General features: G+C 59.5%; 1 protein-coding gene across 2 annotated transcripts; it reads left to right on the forward strand.

Moving 5' to 3' along the window:
• Positions 1–10,822: 10,822 nt before the first annotated feature.
• LOC132344459 (short stature homeobox protein) lies at positions 10,823–22,620 on the forward strand. Of its 2 annotated transcripts, XM_059884013.1 has the most exons (5): positions 10,823–11,513; positions 15,279–15,487; positions 19,476–19,533; positions 19,760–19,856; positions 22,347–22,620. In XM_059884013.1, the coding sequence occupies exons 1-5, from the start codon at positions 11,231–11,233 to the stop codon at positions 22,618–22,620; spliced, it is 921 nt and encodes a 306-aa protein (XP_059739996.1). In that variant the 5' UTR covers positions 10,823–11,230. The 2 variants fall into 2 exon arrangements, with proteins under 2 accessions (XP_059739996.1, XP_059739995.1); XM_059884012.1 differs by lacking the exon at positions 22,347–22,620 and having other exon boundaries at positions 19,760–20,285.
• The last annotated feature ends 1,246 nt before the right edge of the window (positions 22,621–23,866 follow it).

A 23,866-nucleotide genomic window follows, 5' to 3' on the forward strand; every position in this document is an offset into this window, starting at 1 on the left:
TGTCCATCATGTCGGTGATGCCATCCAGCCATGTCATCCTCTGTTGTCCCCTTCTCCTCCTGTCCTCAATCCCTCCCAGCGTCAGAGTCTCTTCCAATGAGTCAACTCTTCGCATGAGGTGGCCAAAGTATTGGAGTTTCCGCTTCAGCATCAGTCCTTCCAGTGAACACCCAGGACTGATCTCTTTTAGAATGGACTGGTTGGATCTCCTTGCAGTCCAAGGGACTCTCAAAAGTCTTCTCCAGCACCACAGTCCAAAAGCATCAATTCTTCTGCACTCAGCTTTCTTTAGAGTCCAACTCTCACATCCATACATGACTACTGGAAAAACCATAGCTTTGACTAGAGGGACCTTTGTCAGCAAAGTAATGTCTCTGCATTTTAATATGTTGTTTAGGTTGGTCATAACTTTCCTCCCAAGGAGCAAGCGTCTTAATTTCATGGCTGCAGTCACCATCTGCAGTGATTTTGGAGCCCCAAAAAATAAAAGTCTGACACTGTTTCCACTGTTTACCCATCTATCTGCCATGAAGTGATGGGACCGGATGCCATGATCTTCGTTTTCTGAACGTTGAGCTTTAAGCCAGCTCTTTCACTCTCGTCTGTCACTTCCATCAAGCGGTCCTTAAAGTTCTCTTCTATACATAGTCATGTGCATATGTCAATCTCAGTCTAGAAGATGTATCCCTCCCCGTCTCTCATCCCCTTTTTCCACGTCTGTGCCTCTACTTCTGCTGTATAACTAAGTCCGTCTGTGCCACTGTTTAGATTCGACATGTAAGTGACATCATACGACATTTGTCTTTGTCTGATCTACTTCCCTTCGTAGGGCAGTGTCTAGGTCCATCCATGTAATGTTCGCTCTTTTTCCTGGCTGCATAGTATTCCATTGTATACATGTACTACATCTTCTTTACACAATTCAAAGAATACACACACACACACACAGATACACACACACAGATACAAACACACACATACACACACATGCACACACAGATACACACACATACAGACACACAAATACACACACACATGCACACACAGATACACATATACACACAAACATACACACAAACACACACACATGTAGATACACACACACAGACAGACACACACAAACACACACAGACACACACACACATACACACACATAAACATATAAACACACATACACACACAGAGCATCTTCTCATCAAAGTCTGGGTCAAGTGTGCAGCCCTGTACAAACACACACATACAAACACACACAGATACACACAAGCACACACACATGCACACACAGACACACACAGACACACACACAGACACACACACAGACACACACACACAAATACACACATATACACACATACCTATATACACACACAGACACATACATACACACACAAACAAACACACATACACACACACACACACACATACACAGAGCATCTTCTCAAGGTCCAGGTCAAGTGCGCAGCCCTTACTTCCTCCAGAGGGAGGGGACAGCCCGGGCCTCTGAGTGCCCTCCTGTCTTTCACCAGCTGCTCTTGCAGCCTTGAAAGTGAAAGTCAGTCATGTCTGACTCTTTGCAGTCCATGGGATTCTCCAGGCAAGAATCCTGGAGTGGGGAGCCTTTCCCTCCTCCAGGGGACCTTCCCCACCCAGGGATGGAACCCAGGTCTCCCACACTGCAGGCAGGTTCTTTACCAGCTGAGTGCCTTGGGGGTGCTCTAACTCTCTTGCCCCCCTCCCCTGACCTGTATGCAGACGGAACAAACCCCGGCGTCAGTAAGACAGAATCCAGGTGCTGCTCCCAACAGGAGGACCTGGGAGGATCCTATCAAGCCAGGTGTGCCCTGAAGCCACAGGGACCCAAACTGCCCCCATTCTGCTCTGCCCTGGGGCTTCTCTCTTCACTGGCACCCCCAAAAGCTGCCTTTCTGATCCTCACACAAGCCCCAGGAGTCTGGGAAATAAACGGCAATTTAGAATTGGAGGGGGTGGTGATGGTGGGGAGGGTGGTGCTTTTCCCTGTCCACATTCCTCTAGCTCCCCCCAATCTCCTTCCCTCTCACCATCAGAGTGACAGCGGAGAGGAGGAGTAATAGACCCAGGGGCCACAAGCCAGCTCCAGGGCCACGTCAGGAGCGCAGGGCTGTGCCTTTCAAGCCAGGGACCTGGCACAGATGGAGTGAGTGCCCAACTGCTTGTGACCCCGTGAACTGCACCCCAGCAGGCTCCTCTGTCCATGGGGTTCTCCAGGCAAGGATACTGGAGTGGGTTGCCATGCCCAAGAATGAATAAGTGAATGAGTGAGTAAGTGAATGAATGAGTGCATAAATGAGTGAATGAATGAATGAGTGAACAGATGAATAAATAAGCGCAGGAATGAATGAGTGAGTGAGTGAATGAATGAGTGAATGAGTAAATGAACGAGTGATGAAGGAGGCAGCCCAGGGCAGGCCTTTGCCTGCAACAGGGGGAAAGCCCAGGTCCGCACACACCCTTCCTGGCTGGGAAGTGCCCGTGGTGGGGAGGGGGCGGTTAGGGACCCGGGTGCAGGCCCACCTAGGATCCCCAGCTGACCGGCTGGTGCCCAGGCCTGCAACGTGGCGTTTTCGGTCTAGTGGGCCAGCCTGCAGGTACCCTGATGGCGGACAGAATGGCCACCCTCCCTCCCGCCCCGGACCCTTCCCTCCCCCCACCCCCACCCCCACCCCCCCACCCCCACCCCCACCCCCCACCCCCCCCCCCCCCCCCGCCACCCGACCCTTCCCCCACCCCCACCCCTCCCCCGCCCCGGACCCTTCCCTCACCCCCCCCACCCTTCCCTCACCCCCCCCCCGACCCTTCCCTCCCCCCCCGACCCTTCCCTCCCCCCCCCACCCTTCCCTCCCCCCCCCCGACCCTTCCCTCCCCCCCTTCCCCCCCACCCCTCCCCCGCCCCGCCCGCGGCTCCTCCCCCACCTCTTGGCCCCTCCCCCGCGGCCAGCGCCGGAGCGGAGGGGGCCCCCGCCCAGGTGGGCTCTTGGCTGGCGTCCAGCGGGCGCTCAGGCCTGTAGCCCCGGGCTTCGCCCCAGGCCAGGAGGCTGAGCTGAGCTGGAGACGCGCGGCCCAGGGGCAGTCTCTCTCCCCTCCCGTCCGGGGGGCCGCCCTCCTCCCCGCCCCCGTGCTCTGCCCGGGCCTGTGACTCTGCTCCGCAATTAGCAGGGCGCCCCCCATCTCCGACCCTGCCGCTCCTGGCTTGTCCCTTCCCCGTTGGCCCCCAACCCGCTCCCCCCACCCCCGCGGTGGTGGGCAAGTTCCCCAGACCCCCCACAGGAAACCCTGGGTGCACAGGCTTCTCATTAGTGGGGTGGGGGGGGGGGCGCCGGCACAGGCCGCCCAAAGCCAGTCCTCACTAAGGCCCTGATGAGGGATGAGAGGCACTCCCACAGGCGGGAGAAGCCAGTCCAGATCCTGTCCAGACTCAGTCCTGTCCCACTCTCTGCAACCACAAGGACGGTAGCCTGCCAGGCTCCTCTGTCCATCGGATTCTCTAGGCCAGGATACCGCAATGGGTAGCCTTTCCCTCCTCCAGGGGATCTTCCCCACCCAGGGATGGAACCCAGGTCTCCCGCATTGCGGGCGGATTCTTTACCAGCTGAGCCACCAGGGAAGCACAACAGTACTGGAGTGGGTAGCCTGTCCCTTCTCCAGGGGAAACCTTGCCCACCCAGGAATCCAAGCGGGCTCTCCTGCATTGCAGGCAGATTCCTTACCAACTGAGCCACCAGGGAAACCCTGGGGCTGGGGTGACCAAGGATGGGAGACTGAATCCAGCTGTCAGGCAACCGGGGCCGCACTTGTGTGTGCGTTGGAGCCGGGGGTTGGGGGGGCAAGCTAGGTGGCACCACTGGTTCCAGTACTAGAGTGGGGAGGACGCAGGAGACCCTGGGGACGAGGGGGACAGCCTCTGTGACCTCCACGGGTTCCAACACTGGACTCTGAGGGATGCTGGTAGGTGAGGGATGCTGGTAGGTGACTCTGAGGGATGCTGGCAGGTGAGGGATGCTGGTAGGTGACTCTGAGGGATGCTGGCAGGTGAGGGATGCTGGTAGGTGACTCTGAGGGGTGCTGGCAGGTGAGGGATGTTGGTAGGTGACTCTGAGGGGTGTTGGCAGGTGACATGCGGATATTTGGGGGTGGGGACTCTATGATGAGCATCACTGGGGTCCACACCGTCTTGGGGAGAGGGACCCCAGCGCCCTGGCCGTCTGGCCAGATGAGCTGTCTTTAGGGAGTGGGGCTGTCTGCAGGAATCGGTGGCCTGGTTCTCAGGGGTGGAGGCGGGATGTTTGCTTCCATGGGTCTCAGGAAGCAGAGGACAGGTTCTTCTGCACAAATGGGCCACTTAATTAGTGCCTGCCTCCTAAAGGGTGCTTAGCCGATCAGTCCTCTGCTACTCTTTGTGACCCCATGGACTGTAGCCCGCCAGGCTCCTCTGTGCGTGCTATTCTCCAGGCAAGAATACTGGAGTGGGCTGCCACGCCCTCCTCCAGGGGATCTTCCCCACCGTGGGATCGAACCCAGGTCTCCAGCACTGCAGGCGATTCTTCACCATCTGAGCCACCAGGGTGAGCTGGATCATTTTTCTAGAGACAGGATCGTCTGTGAGTCGATGGCGGCTAGGAAGAAGTCTGCTGGGAGGGCACGGCCCCCCCCACCCCCCCGCCCCAGGTTTGGGCCGCTGCAGGACCTCTCTAGGTCTTCCTCCTGAGCGGGTGTGAATCGCACTTGGCTCGTCCCCTTTGCAAACTTTATGGGGAGATTATCTGGAAGTCCGGGAGCTCTCCAAGGCCTTTTCTGCCGGCACTGACAGTACCGATCCGTGCGTCACGTTCGCGGGCACCTCGGGGACGCCGCAGGCCCCGGAGCCGGGCTCCGGGCAGGCAGGGCCCGCGGGGAGATCGCCCGCTGCGCACTCCGCCTGCGCCCCGGGAAGGGCCGGACCGGCCATTCCCGCCTCGCCCGGCGGTTGCGAGGCTTTTTTTTCCTTCCAGCTTTCGGGCGGAAGCAGAGTTCTCGCAGGCGGTGGGCGTGGGACCGGAGTCCTTCTGCATTTTGAGGATGGAGAGAAAAGACCGGAGTTTTCTGAGCCGGTGTTTGGAGCGAGATGTTTGCAAAGCCCTCGGCGACCCGTGCGTAACGCCGGAGAAGCCAGCCCGGGTGAGGGCGCGCCAGCAGGAAGGAGGTAGGGGCTTGCGTGGCCCGCGCCGAGGCCCTGGGCCGCAATTCAGAGCGAAACCCGAAATCCAGCGCCCCGCCCGGAGGTGGCTTCTTGCAACATTAATTACCGCAGAAACGCCTGCCGGGCCGCCTAATGCATTCATCGCGACGGAGAGCCACTCATTGTTTGTTTAGCGGTGGTCTCCTGGAAGGAAAAAAAAAAAAGGCCCTCTTTAGACGCCCTCCCTAGTACACTGCTTTGCTCCCCGAAAAAATAATGTTTTTCTTCAATAAAACGCAGAGGACCGGGCCTGTGATTAAATCTGAAAGGAAAGAGTTTTAATGTCCACCATATGTTTGCAAAGTATATGGCGAGGAAAAGAGAGAATTCCACTGAAAAGCAAACAGCATTTCCTCCTACAAAATATGTTGTTAAAATTGCCTTTTTTTTTTTTTTCATAGAGGGTTATTTTAAAACATGTCCTGGCCCCAAGGTGGGATTTATAGCAAACATGAGATGGAAAAAAATATATGTATGTATATATACATTTTTTGTGGGGGTGTGTCTTTGGCAGCTCAGAGGCAGCCCCCACTCCAAATAGGAGCCGGAAACCCACCCTGCTCCCTCTTGCCCTTTATTAATATTATAGATGTCGAATTTGTCGACAGGATCAATCTTATCCATTCAGGAGCTGGATTAACAGAGCCCCGTTGTAATGAAAATCTATTAGCCTCCTGTTTGAAACACGGATGTTTGCGTCAATCAATAAACAGCCTACTGGAGAATACAAAAGCAGGTTTCTAAATTTGAAAGGGGTGGGGGGAGGAAGGAGAGCCAGCTAAGAAAAGTGTGAAGACCTCTGTAAAATCAAGCCTCTCTGATCGATACTTATAAATAGTTAATGTGTGGGGAGGGGTCGATTGTTGTTAAAAAAAGGAAAAAAGAAAAGATCTTGTGTGAAAACCATCAACACCTCCACTCTGTTATTATTTTTGATAGAAATTGTCTTTTGAATTAAGGGCTGAGAAAGTGGGCCAAACTGAAGGGGCACTCCTTGAAAATTCCTGTGTTTTGTGGGCAGCGAAGATGACCCCTGGGGTGGCCGGTGGGTCTGTAAGTTGCTGGGCTTTGGGGAGATCAAACTGAGTGGGTGACTCCCACCAGCCCTCCCGGGGGGCATGGAGGCCACCCACTCCCAAGACGGCAGCTTCTTCTACTCCGCTCTTAAGAAGCTCATGGCATGAAATTTCAAGTCAATTGGTTTGGGTCACAGGAGCTTCGTGTCCCTGGGCTGAACGTGAACACTCGGAGCCCTGCCCTGGAAGCCTCAGATAAACCAAATATGAAACATCTGAATATTCATCACCTTCCCCCGCCCCGCTGGCCTCCCAAATACAGGGAAGCCGGCAGCTGTAGTTCATTAAGATCCACCTAATTCACATCGGGAAAGTCAGATTATTTCCCAAAATCGACCGTGGCCAGTGTCCAGCTCCTGCCGTCTGCAGTCTGTCCCTGGGTCCCTCGGACCACAGTGCTTGTGGGGGTGTTGGGGGGTGGTCAGCTGTGTCCACGGGCTCTTTCCCCAGATATCCCGGGGGCTCAGGGCTGGGTGGAGGAGCCTGGACGTTCACGTTGAAGTTCAGATGAAGGTGCGGAAGCGCAGCTAAGAAGTCTGGGGGTCGTTTCTTTGCTTCGGGTGATGCGAGAACAGAGAGGGGGCAGAAACCACCCCCCCCGTCCCACCCCCCCCCCCACCCATCGCCCGCCTGCACCTTGCCCACCCTGCTCCAAGGGTTTCAGGACGGGAGGCCGAATCTAGCCGTTTCTGCCCCTGGGGACCAGGGTGTCTGAGCTTTCTAGCTCAGCCTGGGTTCGGAGAGGACGCCTGGGCGGGCTGGCTAACTGTGGTAACTGGGGGTGAGTGATGAGGTACAGCGTTCCAGCTCTGCACCATGACAGTGTGGTCCCAGCCTGCGTTGGCGGAGTAGGGGGGCGTCCTCAAGAATTCAGGAAATCTGACCTGGAAGGACAGGGCTCACATATAACCGTTCAGGTTGGGAGCAAGGAGGGTCCCTCCCAGCCAGCACCACCCCCCCCAACCGCCACCACTAGCTCCTGCCAACTGTGGGGGGGACCCTCTGGCAGGCTGGCTGTGAACCCTTCTTGGGATGTTCACTTCCCCCATCTACCAAGTAGGGGCCTGGGTCTGTGGGCACGCCTGGACCAACACAGAACTGGGGGCATCTGCAGGCTGCAGAAAGACCCCGGTCCTTCTGCCTCTAGTCAGAGACCCTGCCCTCCTCCGCAGCACGAGGCACGCCTGCCGTTACTATTTCGTTCAGTCTCATCTGTGTCCGCGTCTCTTCCCAGGTGGACCGAGGGCAGGGGTCGGACCCCTGGGACCTGTGTTAGCACTCTGTGTTCATGGCGGTTTCTGAGCAGCGGGCCTTGGATCCACAACCCGGGAGAGCCCGGGGTGTGTTCCCAGCTTCTGGTGGAATCCACGTTGGAACTTCCGTCTTCTCCCAGAAACCAGATCCCCGTCTCTCGCTCCCCAACCCAGCCCAACCCATGGCGTCTTTTCCTTTTCTTTTTTTTTTTTTTTTTTAAGAAAGCAGCTATGCTTTCGTTTCTATCCACAAACTTTTCTGAAGCCTCTTTCAAAGCTGGCAGAATGCACAGGACACATGAAAGCATCCACAACCTCCCAAGACAAGTTGAGATTTTTAAAAAGGTCTCTCTTTTTGGGCCCCTTCTTCTCTGGGGGAAGGTGCGGGGGGGGGGGGTGGTGAGAGTCTGCAGAAACTGGAAACAAGAGCCCCTTATACCCGGGAGGGTCTGAGCTCCGGGCAAACCATCCCCCCTCCGCTCCCCGAACCTTGCCCCGGCGGAAATGTAAATGTAACATTTCATAAACCATACCCACCCTGCGGCCTTGGGCACCGACTTGAATTAGCAAAAATATGTGTTCGAAAAAGTCCTTGCCCAGGCTGAAATATGAAAAATAACTCTGAGGGTGGGTTTGGCCGACTCTGGTTGAAAGGTGACAAGGTTAAGGAGGTGTGTGTGTGTGTGTGTGTGTGTACACGTATGTGTGTGTGTGTGTGTGTGTGTGTGTGCGCGTGCCCCTGGCTAGGGACAGACGGGGAAGGGGTTCAGGGGACATCTGGCTCCTCACTCCCGAAAAGTGAGAGGGTTTGCTCATCAAGCGAAACTGATTTTATGAAAATCTTATCACAGGCACGGCCTTGGGACTGACGGAAGCAGCTGGTTGGATGGCTTCCTTCCTCCCAGGACGGGTTATTTTGGAACCAAGTGTCGACTGGGAATCAAATATGGAAATCAAAATTGGGAAGGGGGTGACTTTAACTCTCTCTTGGACTCGAGTTTTTGGATACCCAGGATCACCAGCTGGAGGAGACCCCTGGGAACCGCCTGACCCTAACTCCCAGCAAGTTCCCTCTTGGGTGGGGTTCAAGGTTCCAGGGATGGGGGGCGGCCCTGTTTGGGGGCCTGGGACTTCTCACCCCCTGTTCCCTGCAAGTGAAACTCGGGCCTTGTAAGACCCAGCTACTGTGTGCCCCCCAGAGGAGGCTGGGTCCCCAGGTTGGCCGCGAAGGTCAGGGAGGAGGGGCGCAGGCTGCAGGCCAGGTGTCCCTGGGGAACCAGCCTCCTCACCTGAGGCCTGGAAGAGCTACCCTCCCCTCGGAAGCCTCCAGAAAGAGGCTCAAGCGGAGGGCCCCGGCCGCTTTGACCCCACTTCCGCGCCTGTCAGTCCACTGTTTCCAGCAAATACCGAGTTCCCTGGTGGGCGGGCCGGGCCCCCGACCGGGCAAACCTGGAGGACGCTCGCAGTGGACCAAGGGACCGCGGGGGCAGACCTGGGGCGCGCGACGCGCCTGCGGCCAGGACTCGGAGCTCCTGGGGCCGCCCCGCGCCCCGACCCCGCGCGCCCCCTCCAGCTCCGGCCGCGGCCTTCGGCGTCTCCCCCAACCCAGCGCAGACCCGCGAGGCGGCTGCATGTTTAATACATGACGGGTATTTGTACTTGTGTGTGATAGGCGCGCGCCTCCGCTTTGATGAGTGCGGCGGCGGTGACAAAGCCCTGTTTGTCAAGTTGCGAGCGCCGCTTTGCCTTTTCGCTTTTGAAGTCCGCGGGGGAGCAGGCCACGGGCCCCCCGCTCCCGCCCCGACTCCCCCCAAGTCCTTCCCACCCCCCAGCTCCGTCCGCCGCACGCGGGGCCGAGCCCACCCGGGGCCGCGCGCACGAGCGCCGGGCACAGCGATCCTGCAGGGTGGACCGAGGGCGCAGAGGACCGGACGGAAACCCGGGGGAGAGACTGAGGGGGCGAGGGAGGGCGGCGGCGGGGAGGAAGGGCCTCGGAAGAACGGGACGAAGGAGAGAAGGAAGCTCTGCTGTGTCTGCATTCCGTCCCCCTCTTTCCCGCCTTCCTGGCCTCCCACCCCCCAGGTCGAGGCACCCCCCGTGCGAACTCGACCTTGGCCCTGGGGCTTCACTTTCGTTCCCACCGACGGAAACGCTGGACGCCCAGGGCGCCCCGGATCCTGGGTTCTGGCTCATCGGCGCTTCGCAGGATGAGGAACTGACTCCAGAAAAATTGCAAAAGGAACTCCTCCAAAACCCGTAACACTCCCCCAACCCGCCTTCCACCCCCGTAACCCCTCGTCCCAACTCCCTGGCGGAGGGGAAGGGCGGGTGGAAGGGGCCGCCAGGAGACATGACAGAAAGCAAAAAAAAAAAAAAAAAATTTAAGCGGGGAGGGGGCAGAAAAGTCACTTTATTTGCGGACGGAATTTGCATTTTGGAGAACGGATAGCTTGTGTCGCTGCCATGGGTGCAAATGCATTTCGGATTGCAGTTGAGAAAAAGCGAATCCTTTTAAAGCACGTTATAGCGTTCCGAGAGAGGTAGGGTCTGGTCAGGAGAACCAAGACACAAGCAAAAAAAAAAAAATAGATGTCTCCCCCCCGCCCCCAATAAATCTCTCAGACACCAGGCTGACAGCACGGCTTGAACAAGAAGGCTGCGTCGGTCCGGCGCCCCCAAGGACCGCTGTGTACGAACCGGTTCTCCCAGCGAGGGAGCCGCCGGCTTCTCCGCGTCTGGACTCGCGCGTCCCAGGCAGCCGAGGGCCGCAGGGTCCGTGTCCGGCCCCTCCGAGGTCTCCGAGCCGCTCTGCCCAGCCGCTGCCGCCGCCGCGGAGACTCGGACGCCCACGTTCGCCCTTCCTCGCTGTTTCGGGGTTCTCCAACTGTCCCCCCGATCAGGCCGCGCGCGCGCGCGCGCACACCCTCTCCGGGGGGAGATCCGGCGGGTCCAGCCACGCCGTGCCCAACCGCATCGCCAAGTTGGGAGTCCATTCTCCCCCGTGGGATGGCGCATCAGCGCCGCCGCCCCGGTGTCCCCTCGGTGGCGTCTCGGCGCGGCCACGCCCGGACGCCGCATCCCGCGGGGAACAGATTCGAGGCGCGAGGCTGCGGCGCTCCTCCCGGTACCGGGCCGCCGAGGACGTCTTCACCATCCCCAAAGTCCTCCTCGAGTTTCCTTTCCGCCGGCCATTGCGAGAACACGGATACCTGTTCGCGGCGCTGACTCTTTGCGCCCCTGCGCGCGCGCGCTCTCTCTCCATATCGGTCTCTCTCTCTCCCTTCAAAAACGTGATCTTTACCGCTTCACACCAAGGTGCCACAGACGCCAAACAGTGATGAAATCAAAAGAAAACCAATTGCCGGACTGGAGGTGGGGGAGAGATAGCGCCTCCGCGTGCGCCCGCCGCCGAGCCGCGAGGTGTAATTGCTGCAGACAGAGAGCGTTGGGGGTTGGGCGCAGAGGTAGCCGCGTATAAATAGTGAGATCTCAAATTGAAAGGCATAAATAACAGCAGGAGGGACCTGCCTTCACACGGACGGTCCTCTCCGCGCGCGGGAGGCGTGCGGACCACAGCCCGGCTCCTCGCCAGCCCCGCGGACCCCCGCGGCCCCCCCCCGTTCCCACCCCCACACCCCCAGGCAGCCATGGAAGAACTCACGGCTTTTGTATCCAAATCTTTTGACCAGAAAAGCAAAGACGGCAGCGGCGGCGGCAGCGGCGGCGGCGGCGGCGGCAAGAAAGAGTCCATCACGTACAGGGAAGTTTTGGAGAGCGGACTGGCGCGCTCGCGGGAGCTGGGGGTCTCGGAGTCCAACCTCCACGACATAACGGAGGCCGGCGGCCACTGCCCGGTGCATCTCTTTAAGGACCACGTGGACACCGAGAAGGACAAACTGAAGGAGTTCGGTTCGGGGAGGGCGGCGGAAGGTAAGCCGGGCCGGACGCAGGCTCCGGGAGGGGCCCGGAGCTTCCCGTGGCCACCGAGCCCGGCCGTCCGGCGTCTCGCTCTGCGCTGCGCGGAGGCCCCGGGGAGGGGGCGCCGCAAGGGGCTCTTCGTTTCGCCCCCAAAAAGCTGAACGTGACAGCCACGGCTCGGACGCAGAAGGGCCCCGGCCGCCACCCGTCGCCAGGCTTTTCATAAGAAAGAAACCGGCCGGAGAACCGAGGAGGCAGGGGCGGATGGAGGCCCTGGATCCGAGGGCGGGCAGCGGCCCGGGGTCCGCGCGCACCGCGTCCCCTGGGGGCTTTGGTATTGGGTGCCAGCGGGCCCTTTCCCCGGATGGAGAGCGAGCCGGGTGTTTGGGCTTACCAAGGCCGGTCGAGGGTAAGGCTGGCGGCCGCGCGCCCGTGTGCCCGCTGGGGTGTCTGTGTGTCCCGGGACGGGCCCCGGTGCTCTCTCCAGGCGCCAGTCGCCTGCCCGCTTCCCCCGCTAGAAATGGGCCGCGTGGGGGACCGCGCCGGCAGGCAGGCGTCGGCCCCTTCCTTCGCCTCTCAGCCCCGGGCCCTCGTAGGCAGAACTTTGCCTTGATGTTGGCTGCCGCGGGGCCCGTGAAATTAAAACCAGCCCTGTGCCCGCAGGTGGTCAGGGTCTGTGCGGGGCAGAAGGGCCCGGGGAGGCTCGGGAACCTCTCTCGCGCGCGCGCGCGGCGGCCCAGACCCCGGCCGTCAGGGCGCCAGCGGGCCCTCCTGCAGGACCCCCATCCTGCGGCTTTTCCTGATATCTCCGAGGCGTTTCGGCGCTGTCCTTGACTGCAGAGGCGGCCAGGAGGGGAGGCTTGTTTACAAGGGTTTTCTCAGCGGGGTCGAGATGGTCCCCACCGGGGGCCGATTTCCATGCAAACAGGGCAGCCGGCAGCTATAAATCAGAGGAATAAAACTGGCTGGTTTCTCAGCGGGGAGCGTTTGAAAGCGTCCGAAGGTCTATATTTCTCATGACAAAGCGAGGAGAAACAGAAGCTTGCCATATGGGGCGTGGGTCCCCGTGTCTTCCTCTTGCAGTGTTGAGAGGGGTCGGCATTGGCGACCCCTGGAAGCCCGTCGATCCCACACTTCGCTGGGGAAGTCCCCGGACGCGGGGCTTCAAGGCTGGCCCAGACTGCCTTTGGAAACCTTGACCTTAGCGGAGGCAGAAGGCTGGCGGAGGCTTAGTCCGGATAAGCCCCCGACCCCGTGAGAGTCCGCGCAGCCTGAGTTGGGATCGTCTTACCTCTGGGGCTAACCCCTTGGCGAGGCCTCACGCACCTGGCCCTATAATTCCTACAAAGACGGTGTGCTTTGATGGAGACGCGGTTGTCTGCCGGCCAGAGTCCTGGTCAGGGCCTACTTTTAATTTACAGCGCCTGGTGACTGACCTCCCGGACCCCTTCACGGCTTCCCCCATCCTCCTTAAAGGCTGAGTTCCCCCTCTGCCTGCCTCGGCTCACCCCTGGACAGTCAGGACAGAAAAACCCTGGCATTCGGCACCTGGAAAGAGGGCAGAGCACAATCGAGGCCTTTTTATTTTCTATTTTAAATAGACAGGAAGAGAAAGACAGGGCTGTAAAAAGTAGAAGCAAGAAAAATCGCAGTTGCCCCTTTCTTGTCTGGCTCTGCAGACCGCCCCCCGAGAAGGGCCGAGCCCCCCTGGCTGAATTGGCAGAATGGAGGGGTAGGAGACGCCTGGGGTGTGGAGAGACACGGAGGTGTTGAGCGCCCGGATCGTGTGGAACCGCTGAGCCTGTGGTTTCTGCAGAGCCTGCCCTGGGTTCTGCAGAACTTTCAAGGCCAGCTTCTCATTCTGGGGTCAAGTCCCTGGGGTTCAGGCTTAAGACACCTGCAGGTCGAGTCAAGGCGGGGCTACCTCTGGGAAAGGATATTTTTCCCTGTGGTGGAGAAGTAGGCAATCCTTGGAAAGGCATTTGTCTCAGGAGGTGAGAGGGCACTGGGTGCCCAGTACCCAGGAGCCTTGAGGAGAGATGTTTCAGGACTCCAGTGCTAGAGAGCATCTTAGGAACCCCCGCTGGGGGACAGGCTGGTTTCACTGATTTTCCCCTGGCCCCACGGAGAATTTGAGTCTTTCCCCCTTTGCAAGTCTTCGGGCTCACGGCTGAGGGCTTCTGCAGTGCTTCTGGACTCTTTTCAGAAGTTGTGGAAGCCCAGACTCTTTGGAGAGAGTTTACGGAAAGCCACTGTCTTCTCCTTGACCCAGAGGGGACATCTAATGAGGGCGTTGGGAGACCTTTCTGCCTGCACCCCCATAGCCCCTATGATCCGAGAAAAAAAACACAAGGGCTGCTGAAATGTTGTTCACTCTTTGCAATCTCATGGACTGCAGCATGCCAGGCCTTCCTGTCCATCACCATCTCCCCGAGTTTGGAGTTTGCCCAAACTCATGTCCATGGAGTCGGTGATGCCATCCAAGCATCCCATCCTCTGTCGTCCCCTTCTCCTCCCGCCTTCAGTCTTTCAGCATTGGGTCTGTTGGCTTCCACCAACTCCACGACTGGGGAGCCAACTTTTATTTTCAGTCCTGAGTTTGGTGTGGGCCTGCATTTCCTGGAGGTGGAAAGGAGAGGCGTCTGGGTTTGAATCTGGTTGATCCTGACCTTACTGCCCCCTCCCCCAGCAAATACAGATGCTCCTGTAATTTTTGGACCGAAGAGAGTTTGCACTCCTGGCGTCCTGTTGGAGCCTGAGAATGTGTCCAAGAGTCGGAGGGGCAAAACAGGAAGTCAGGAACCTGTGTTCTTGGGGGAACCGCTAGACGCCTTCCTGTGTGCCTTAAGATATGGCTTTGCCTTCTTGGGGGGGCTTCCCTGGTGGCTCAGACAGTAAAGAATCCACCTGCAATGCCAGAGACCCGGATTTGATCCCTGGGTGGAGAGGATCCCCTGGAGGAAGGCATGGCAACCCACTCCAGTATTCTTGCCTGGAGAATCCCACGGACGGAGGAGCCTGGCGGCTCGCAAAGTCAGACAGGACTGAGCGACTGTTTTCTTTTCTTCTTTGCTTTGTTGATCAGAGGGAGATGAGGTCCGCCGATTGCCCAGCTCTGTTGTGACCTGGAGGAAGCTCTGGCCTGGCTGGAGCTGCCCCTGTCCTGCTGAGGTTGGTGGGGGGACAGGGGTTCTCCCTGGCCTGGACCCTTAGCCAGGCCTGCGCTCTCCCTGAGCTCTTCGCAGGAGCTCCCACCAGGGACCCCGTACTTGGGTGACTCTGCCTATGCGTGTTTGACTTAATAATATTTAACACCCCGTTCCCTTTCCAAAAAAAAAAAGAGAGAGAGAGGAAAGGGTGTGTGTTAGGTTCTGTCAATATGTCAACAGAGGCCAAGTGGATAATTGAGGGAACTGTTCGGAGATTAGGCCAAGATACACCAGCCGGGCTGGGATTCGGAGTCGTTACAAAAGAGCGCGTCTTGCCTGCGAGTTTGCTTTATCGGCTCCACGCAGCTGTGCGTCGGGGCGCGTTGTCCGCCGAGGCCCCGCGCCCCGTGGGCGCACCCAGTGTTCGGCCACGTCTAGCCAAAGCTTCCCGGCGCGCGGCCTGTTCGCCGCGCGCGGGGCCGGTGTTCCCAGCACTCAGGTCCGGCGGGCCGGCCCCGGGGAGGCGGAGGCCGGCGGAGGGGCTTTGCGCGGCCCCCGGGGGGGCCTGGGGAGCTCGGGCAGGGGCGCGTGGGGGGGACCTCAGCGCTGTGCCCTCGGCCGCCCATAGGTATCTACGACTGTAAGGACAAGCGCGACGACGTGAAGTCGGAGGACGAGGACGGGCAGACCAAGCTGAAGCAGCGGCGCAGCCGCACCAACTTCACGCTGGAGCAGCTCAACGAGCTGGAGCGGCTCTTCGACGAGACGCACTACCCCGACGCCTTCATGCGCGAGGAGCTCAGCCAACGCCTCGGGCTCTCCGAGGCGCGCGTGCAGGTGAGGCTCGCGGCCCCCGGAGCGCGCCCCCTCGGCCTTGGGGGCGCTTTCCAGGAGCGCGCGGAACCCCGGGGCTGGGGTGGGCGTTCGGAGGCTTCCCCGGGGCCTAGCTCGAGCCTTGCCTGGCACGCTCGCCCTTCTCGTCGAGCGCACAGGGTGGGTGACTGGGGGCGGGGGCTGGAGCTGGGCGTCCGGGGGCATCCCCGGGGTCTCGCGCGCGCCCTACCTGGCAGGCTCGCCCTCCGCATCTCGGTGACTGAGGCTCCTGCCCGCGCGGGGCCGGATTAGCCGGGGCGCCGGGCGGGGACCGGGGAGGGGGCGCGCAGGGGCGGCGACGCGGGCGCATGGAATTGGTGATGTCCCCATCTGGCGAGCCACCGGCTGCTGGGGGGTGGGGTGCGCCCGCACGTGCGCGGGGGAGGGGGCGCTCCCGGGTAGTTTTGTTGTCTTTTTTTTTTTTTTTTAATCTCGGGTTGTTGTAAACGTGGAAGTGAAGCGGACGACTTTATTGATGGGGGAGGGTGGTGGAGACCCCCTTCCTGACGGGCCCCCCCTCTGCAGGCGCTGCCGACGGCCGGCCCTGCCAGTCCTGCTGGGCTTTTCCGTCGGCGTTGACGGTTCCGGGCAGGACAGCAGAGCCCGAGAGAAGGAAAAGAGGGTCACGGTCCCTGGGCTCCGGGGACTGGTTATTTAAATAAATGGAATTAATGCGGCCAACGGGGGGAGGGGACCGCGTGCAGCCGGGGCTTTGAAAGAACGGCTTTCTTGTAGCTGTAGGATCAACGTCTTTAAACACGACTGGGCTAAGATTGTACGCAGGAAACGAAAACACGGAACGGGTTTTAGAGACAGTGTTTTACAAAAGCTTTCATTTGGGGAGCGAGGGGGAAGGTGTTTGCATTCTGTGTCCTTCCCGTTTCCTCCCTGCCGCCGCGGTAACTGGGGTTTCTTAGGCGGGGATGCCGCAGTCCCCCAGCCTGTCCAGGACTCTCCGTGGCCTGACGCGGTGGTGCAGTCCGCGTCCCTGGGACCGCGGGCCGGCTGGCTCTGGGGACCTCGTCCCCGAGCCCATTTGTCCCGGCGTCTGTGGCCGAGGCGAGGAGGGGCGCGAGGCGGAGAGGGGGGGGACTCCTGGCCACCTTTCTCCGTCAAGATGGATGGGGCTGCCCTATATAAATTAATGAAAAGATTAAACTTTTGCTGAAGGGGACATCAACTTTTATGTCATTTCACAGCCTTTCTGCCCGGGATCTGTAATATCTCCCAGGCCTTGATGTACTGTTTCTATAAAAATAAATTACTTGTAATTTAATTCCACACTATTTCTTTCAGTAGTCTATTACTGAATAGCACCTTCGCAGGAGAGACCGAGTTGGCAGAAAATTGCTTCTTGGGTGGCTACAGATCTTGAGAAAAGCCCTGAAAAAAAAAAAAAAAAGGTTCAGGGGGCGGATCGGAGGTGGGAAAATGAAAAAAGTGAGGCACAGGCCTATTGATCCAGAGTTGGATTAAAATGTAACGATTGTAAATAATAATAAAAATAAACATGGGGATATAAGAAATGAAATAATTTCCGATTGGCCACGGGGAGAAGCATCTTGTAATAAAGAGAAGGCAGAAAGTGGTCATAAAAACCAATTAGTTAAAACTCGGACCCTGCTGTGCCGAAGCCAGGAAAGGGGGGCGGGGGAAGGTGAACTCAAAAAGGAAGAGACGAAAATGCGCTATATTTTAATCCTGAGTCTGAACTGTTGGGTAATCCTTTTCGGTACAGGCTGTCCTGTGTTGTTAGAGGATAGTGTTTCAATTTAGAGTGGAAATTTGCTGTAAATAAATTGAAGACCCTTTGGAAGCTGGTCCTTATTAACCTTTTATTTTTAGTGCTGTACTGGAAAACTCATATCACCCAGCTGTCAGGGTTATAATCGAAAGTTATGAGACCACGGTGAGGCGCGGGCGGTAATTTAATTACGACAAATATCTTTGGGTTTATGGCGCAGAGCTAAATTAAATGTCATTATTCACTGTCTGTAATGGAAATCAAAAGGAAATCAGATTACAGCATTTGTGAGAGAAATCAGCGAGTGATCCTTAATGAAGAAATAACTGTCTAAAGCAGTGTCGCGTGCTTTACTTAGCATATTCAGGACTAATTGGAATTGATCGTGAATCACCCCAAGACTGATTTATTATCGCCGAACGCAGCGGCTAATTCATCACTTTTATTCTCCGTAATCTTATTTTTTTTCTTCTTCCCCCGTGCTGAAGGGAAAGTGAGTTTTCTTTCTTAGATTTAAATAGGATTCTGTTTTCGAGGAAAAAATGCCCTTGGTGGTGGTGGGGGGGTGGTGGTGGTGCAGAATTTTCGCATCTGGCTCCAAATTTTCACATCCTTTGCTGAGGATGGCCGGGTACCGGACCCCAAGGAGAAGGCGGTGTCCAGGAAGGGTCGGAAACCGAGAGCGGTCCCAGTCCCCAGCTGAGTGCAAGGCAGCGGCGATTTGGGGCGGATCATGGGTAGGGAAGGAATCGGAGTGCAGGCTTTGGAAATGCAATCAGGATTTGTGAATCTCCACACATCTTGAGAAGAGGCACGGTTTTGGAAAATTCTTTTTGGAGCAACGGGGCATTCAAATTTGCCAGGCTCCTTGCAGCGTGGTGGGGTGAGCTTTCCTACGCTTGGTGGGGGAGAAGTCAGTTCTGTTAGGACAGGCGGGTCCTAGAGGTCAGCCTTGGATGGAAAACGGGCCCTTAAAAGAGGCTGCGAGGGAAAGTTCAGGTGTCCTAGAGTCCAGGCTGTGGGAGTTGAGGTTTCCTGGGCAGGCTGGGAGACGGGAGCGGCCCCGGGCCCTGAGCTTGGAGCATCACAGGGTCCCCGACTTCCCCTGAGAGGTGGGGCGTGGTCCGAGTTATCCTGGAGCACCACAGAGGGGACAGGGTGAGAGAGGCTGGAGGGGGAGTTCTGGAGAAAGTCAGGAAGGAAAAAATCAAGTGCTGAGGAACCCAGATGGAGGGGAAGCCCTGGATTCCATCTGCATGGGCCTGTTTGGAGGAAGGGGGCAGTGAGTGTGGGGAGGACTGGATGGGGCATTGGGGGGGGTGGGGCTTTACACCCCAATCTTGTCGTCAGGCCTCTGATACTCGTTTGCTTGGGTCTCAACACCCTTTCAGGAGACTCTGAGCCACTCCAGTTACATTTCCTGTACCTGAAATCCAGGGTCTGCATTTTGTGTGTGTGGGGGCTGGGGGGGGGGTGGTGGTGTGTGCACCAGTCTTTGGGAATCAAGAATGGTCATGACTCTGGGATGTGTAGCTGGGACCCTCCAGGCTTCCAAGGAGGTGGGGCGGATGCCTTGGAGGACTTGGAGGTTCCTGGACCCCAGAGCTTGATTAGAGAGGAGGCTGGTCAGGAGGTGGAAGGTGAAGTTGGACCAGTGGCCTGATGGGCTGGAGTGGGGGCTGCCGGCACAAAACGCTGTAACGTTCTCCACGGCCACCCAAGGACCTTCTTGGGCTTCCCTGGTGGCTCAGATGGTAAAGAATCCGCCTGCCAATGCAGGAGACCTGAGTTCGATGCCTGGGTGGGGAAGATCCCCTGGAGGAGGGCATGGCAACCCACTCCAGTATCCTTGCCTGGAGAATCCCAAGGACAGAGGAGCCTGGCGGGCTACAGTCCATGGGGTCACAGAGTCAGACAGGACTGAGCGACTAAGCACAGCAGAGAGGACCCCTGCTCGCTTTCAGTCCTGGATGCTAAGGCTCTAGTCCCACTTAGCTGAGGACACATGTCAGCAGCTCCAGGTGCCCAGTTGCGCTGAGGCTAAGGAGACAGGGGCAGGGGAGGGAGGCCTTGAGGGGGCCCACAGACAGCTTTTTTTGTGGGGGGGGCCGGGAACCCCAAGGGCCTTGCACAGCCTCTGGCGTTGTCTGGAAAGCAGGCTTTGCCTGCGCTCACGATGGGGGTGCACGTGTGTCCGCTCCACCCCAGGTTTGGTTCCAGAACCGGAGAGCCAAATGCCGCAAGCAGGAGAACCAGATGCACAAAGGTGGGTGCCGGGCGGTGGGGGCGGGGGAAGGGGGAGGGCCGAGGATGGGGGTGGGGGCGGCGGAGGGCCGAGAATGGAGGGGGGGAGGGGGAGGGCCGAGGATGGGTGGGGGCGGCGGGGAGGCCGCTGGGACGGTGAGGTGGGGGGAGGGCCGAGGGTGAGGGTGGGGGTGGGGGCGCGGGAGGCCACAGGGCGGAGGGTTCACTTCTCCTGTGCTCGCTCGCAGGCGTGATCCTGGGCACCGCCAGCCACCTGGACGCCTGCAGGGTGGCCCCCTACGTGAACATGGGTGCATTGAGGATGCCTTTCCAACAGGTAGCTCGGTTTTGTATTTTTACTTCTCCCCCCAGGGGAGCCGCCGCCTCCTCTAACCCGCCTGGGGGGAAGAAAGGGGAACCACTATTTCACAAGGGCGAGATTTATAAACCCATCGTGCTGCGCTGTGTGCATAGTGACACAATCCTGTCCGACTCTTTGCAACCCCATGGACTGCAGCACGCCAGGTCCGCTGTCCGTGGGATTTTTCCCAGGCAAGAACACTGGAGTGGGTTGTTGCCATGCCCTCTTCCAGGGGATCTTCCCCCGCCAGGAATCGAACCCGGGTCTCCTGCATTGCAGGCGAATTCTTTACCACTGAGTCACCAGGGAAGCCCTTTTAACCCGTTGGTGCTTATTAACATCACGCTATAAAAAAAACTCTGGAGAGTTCTGTTTGAGGGACGACTAGAACAGAAAGACACACTTTTTTTTTTTTTTTTTACGAAAGTCAGAGGGGAAAATAAAAAATGCTCCCCACCCAGGAAGCGCCCACTCGCTCGGTGCCTGATCGGGGACGGAGGTGGTGTGTCTCCCATTCGTGCGTGAGGACATTTTTCTGCAGCCAGCCTGGCCTCTCTGCATCTCAGTGGCGCGGAGGGGGGAGTGATCCTGGCCCTTGCACCTCAAGAGTTGGGGGTGCGCGGAGGGGGGAGTCGAGCCCAGCTGCCAGCAGGGCAGGCAGTCCTGTGCAAGGAGGGGGGCAGGTGGGGACAGAGGCCCTCGGAGTCCAGGTGTTCCAGGGGCCGCCCCACCGCCCCTGGTCTGGAGCAGCCTCTGGTGGGCGGCGGGAGCAGCGTGGCGGGACCTGCGGGGGGAGCTGGGCTAGAGGGGGCGCCCCTGCTGCTGCGGGAGGGGGCGGGGCCCAGCGTGGGGGCGGGGGCATGCACGCTGGTGGACGGGCGTGGGGGGACCCAGCGTGGGGGTGGGAGCCCCAGCGTTGGGGGGGAGCGTGCACGCTGGTGGGCGGGCGTCAGGGGGATGGGGGCCCAGCGTGGGGGTGGGGGCCTGCACGCTGTGGGGGGTGGGGGGAGGGGCCCAGGGGGGTCCGGCATGGCGCGGCGGCGGCCCAGCATGGGGGGCGGGAGCGTGCACGCTGGGGGTTGTCTCTGCGCCTGTGGGTGCTGAGGGCCGCGAGGTCTGAGGGTCTGACCTGGCCTGCAGGGCTGTCTAGGCGTGACAGCGTGGGGGGCCGTCTCGCCATGGAGGATCGTTTAGGGGTGACACTGTGGTTTCGGCTGGGAACTCCCGTGGGGCTGAAGGCAGGGAGGGAGTCCGGGGCTGTGGGCCGGGGAAGGGTCGGCACCCTGCTCCCTCGGACCCCGCCCCCAACCTCCAGGGCGGGGCCCCTCGCCCCCCAGCATCCCTGCCCAGGCCTGTAACGGCTATTACAGGGCCCGCTGCCCAGGCGTGGCGTCAGCGTTGGGCCCTCTGAAATGAGACCACTGGGAGCTCGAACACTTGGCTGTGCTCTTTTTGGAAGTGGGTGGTCACTTCCTCCTCCTGACCCAGGGATCGAACCCTGGTCTTCTGCACTACAGGCAGATTCTTTACCATCTGAGCCACCAGGGAAGCCCATATAAGTTGGAACTTTGCTCTGCATTTTTTACAAAATGCTGTGGCTCAGACGGTAAACGGTCTTTTGGAAGATTCCCAGACTCTGGCCCATGGGAAGGGGGCTGTGTATGTGTGTGGGCCGCGGAGCGGGGTGGTGGGAGTGGTGGAGGCCTGAGCTATAGGCAGGACCCTGAGTCCAGGGGCGTGTCAGACCATCAGCTGAGGGTGGGGAGAGGAGGGGGTACCAGGTGTAGACACCCGGATGCTGAGGTGGGCCCGGGGATCTGTGCAGATCCCCCAGCTCCTTGGGGGTGGGAAAGCCCCCCTCCCCCAAACAGCCAGTGACTCCCATCCAGACATCAGGTGTCCAGAGAACAGTGGGTGGTGGTCCCCTGGTGGGGGGGGATGGTCCCCTAGTCTGGGGGGGTGGTCCTCCTGGCAGGACAGGCAACGACCCCCATCTGGACAGTGGGTGTCCAGAGGACAGTGGGTCGTGGTCTGCTGGTGGTGGTGGGGGGGGTGATCCCCTGGTGGGGTGGTGGTTCTTTGGTCTGGGGGGGTTTCCTCGGGTCAGGAAAGCACCCCTTAGAACAGGCAATGACCTCCATCCCGACACAGGGTGTCCACAGGACAGTTGGGTGGTGGTCCCCTTGTCTGGGGGGTGTCCTCGAGGCAGGAAAGCACCCCTTACAACAGGCAATGACCTTCATCCAGACACCGTGTGTCCACAGGACAGTTGGGTGGTGGTCCCCTGGTGGGTGGTCCCTTGGTTAAGGGTGGTGCCCTGGTCTGGGGAGGGGTCCTCGGGGCAGGAAAGCGCCCCTCCCCGCCCAGAACACGCAGTGACTCCCATCCGGACACACCGGGTGTCCGGAGGACCGTGGGAGGTGGTCCCCTGGTTTGGGGGGGTCCTCGGTGCAGGAGAGCGCTCCCCCCACTAGTCCTGACTGTGCGGCTCTCCCACCCCAGGTTCAGGCACAGCTACAGCTGGAAGGCGTGGCGCACGCGCACCCGCACCTCCACCCGCACCTGGCGGCACACGCGCCCTACCTGATGTTCCCGCCGCCGCCCTTCGGGCTGCCCATCGCCTCCCTGGCCGAGTCGGCCTCGGCCGCCGCCGTCGTGGCCGCCGCGGCGAAGAGCAACAGCAAAAACTCCAGTATCGCCGACCTAAGGCTGAAGGCGCGCAAGCACGCGGAGGCCCTGGGGCTCTGACCCGCCGGCCCGCCGCCCCGCGCGCGCCCCGGGCCCCGCCACCCCGTGCATCCCTCCGTCCGTCAGTCCGTCCGTCCGCGGCGTCCTGCACTCTACCCCTCCGCTCCCCGCACCGCCCCCCACTCTCCGCCTCGCCGGGCCGCACGGACACCTCGGAGCCAGGGAGCAGCGAACTCCCCGCGCCGGGGCCGCCCTGGGAGATCCCTCTCCACCCCCTGCAGGCCTCGGGAGGGGACATCGGGGAGCGCACGGCACCTCCAGGACCTCGCGGAGACCGTCGCGGGGGCGGGAAGAGCGAGCAGGGGACGGTTGGACCACCCCAACTCGGCCCCCTCTTCGGGCGGTCCGTGCGTCCTGGGACGACCCTCGGCCACTTGGAGCTGCCCTGCGACCTCTCCTGCGGCTGCCAGTTCCCACCCTGTGCATGCGGCCTGCGCCACACGCCTTTCCAAGATCTCAGTCTAGGAAACAGGAAAAAAAAAAAAAAAGGTCTGGGGCTGGTCTCCTCTGAAGATGCCAACGCTTGGATGCGCGCGGTTTTATTCACTGCCATGGACGGAAAAGTTTCATCCGAGGAGCTACGGGACGCGCCCCCTCCCGCCCCCCACCAACCCCAGTGTGGATTTCAGTGTGGACTCGGGCATCCGGAAGCAGGGACTCCCTCCTGGGCCGGCCCGCGCACCCACCGTCCCCCTACCCTTCGCCTGGAAGGTAGCAATAACGAAGCGCATTTGACACGGCCTGGCCAAGGTGATGCTGGTCACCGGGGACCTCAGGGTGTCACGTTGGGACCGACCCGGGGAGGGCCGGCGGCCTGAGCGCCCCCTGTCGTCCTGCCCGCGTTTGGCCCCGGCGCACCAGATTCAGGATTCCTTGGGCCGCACAACAGGCGACTTGATAACTTTCCCCCTCGAATGGACACTGGCTGTTCTGCAGAATTCAGATGCGGAAAGGACTTGCAATCTGGACAGAGGGGCACGGTGGTTTAAGGTATAATAATAATAACTGATGAAGCATCCACGCTAGGGACATGCAATGACGTGCAGGAAAGTGCAATATTGTAAATATTATAGATTTAAAAAAAAAGAAAGCTGTCCACTCTTGACCCTATCAGCTCCGGACTTTGAAGGGCATTACCTCCGCGCCCCCCACCACCACCTCTGCATGCTGCGGGGCCCAGTGCCAGGAAGACCGGGGTAGGAGGGGAGTGCTTGCGGGTGGTGGAAGTGAGTTGGGTGTGGCTTGA

Source organism: Bos taurus, chromosome Y, assembly GCF_002263795.3.
Source record: "Bos taurus isolate L1 Dominette 01449 registration number 42190680 breed Hereford chromosome Y, ARS-UCD2.0, whole genome shotgun sequence".
Lineage (NCBI taxonomy): Eukaryota > Metazoa > Chordata > Mammalia > Artiodactyla > Bovidae > Bos > Bos taurus.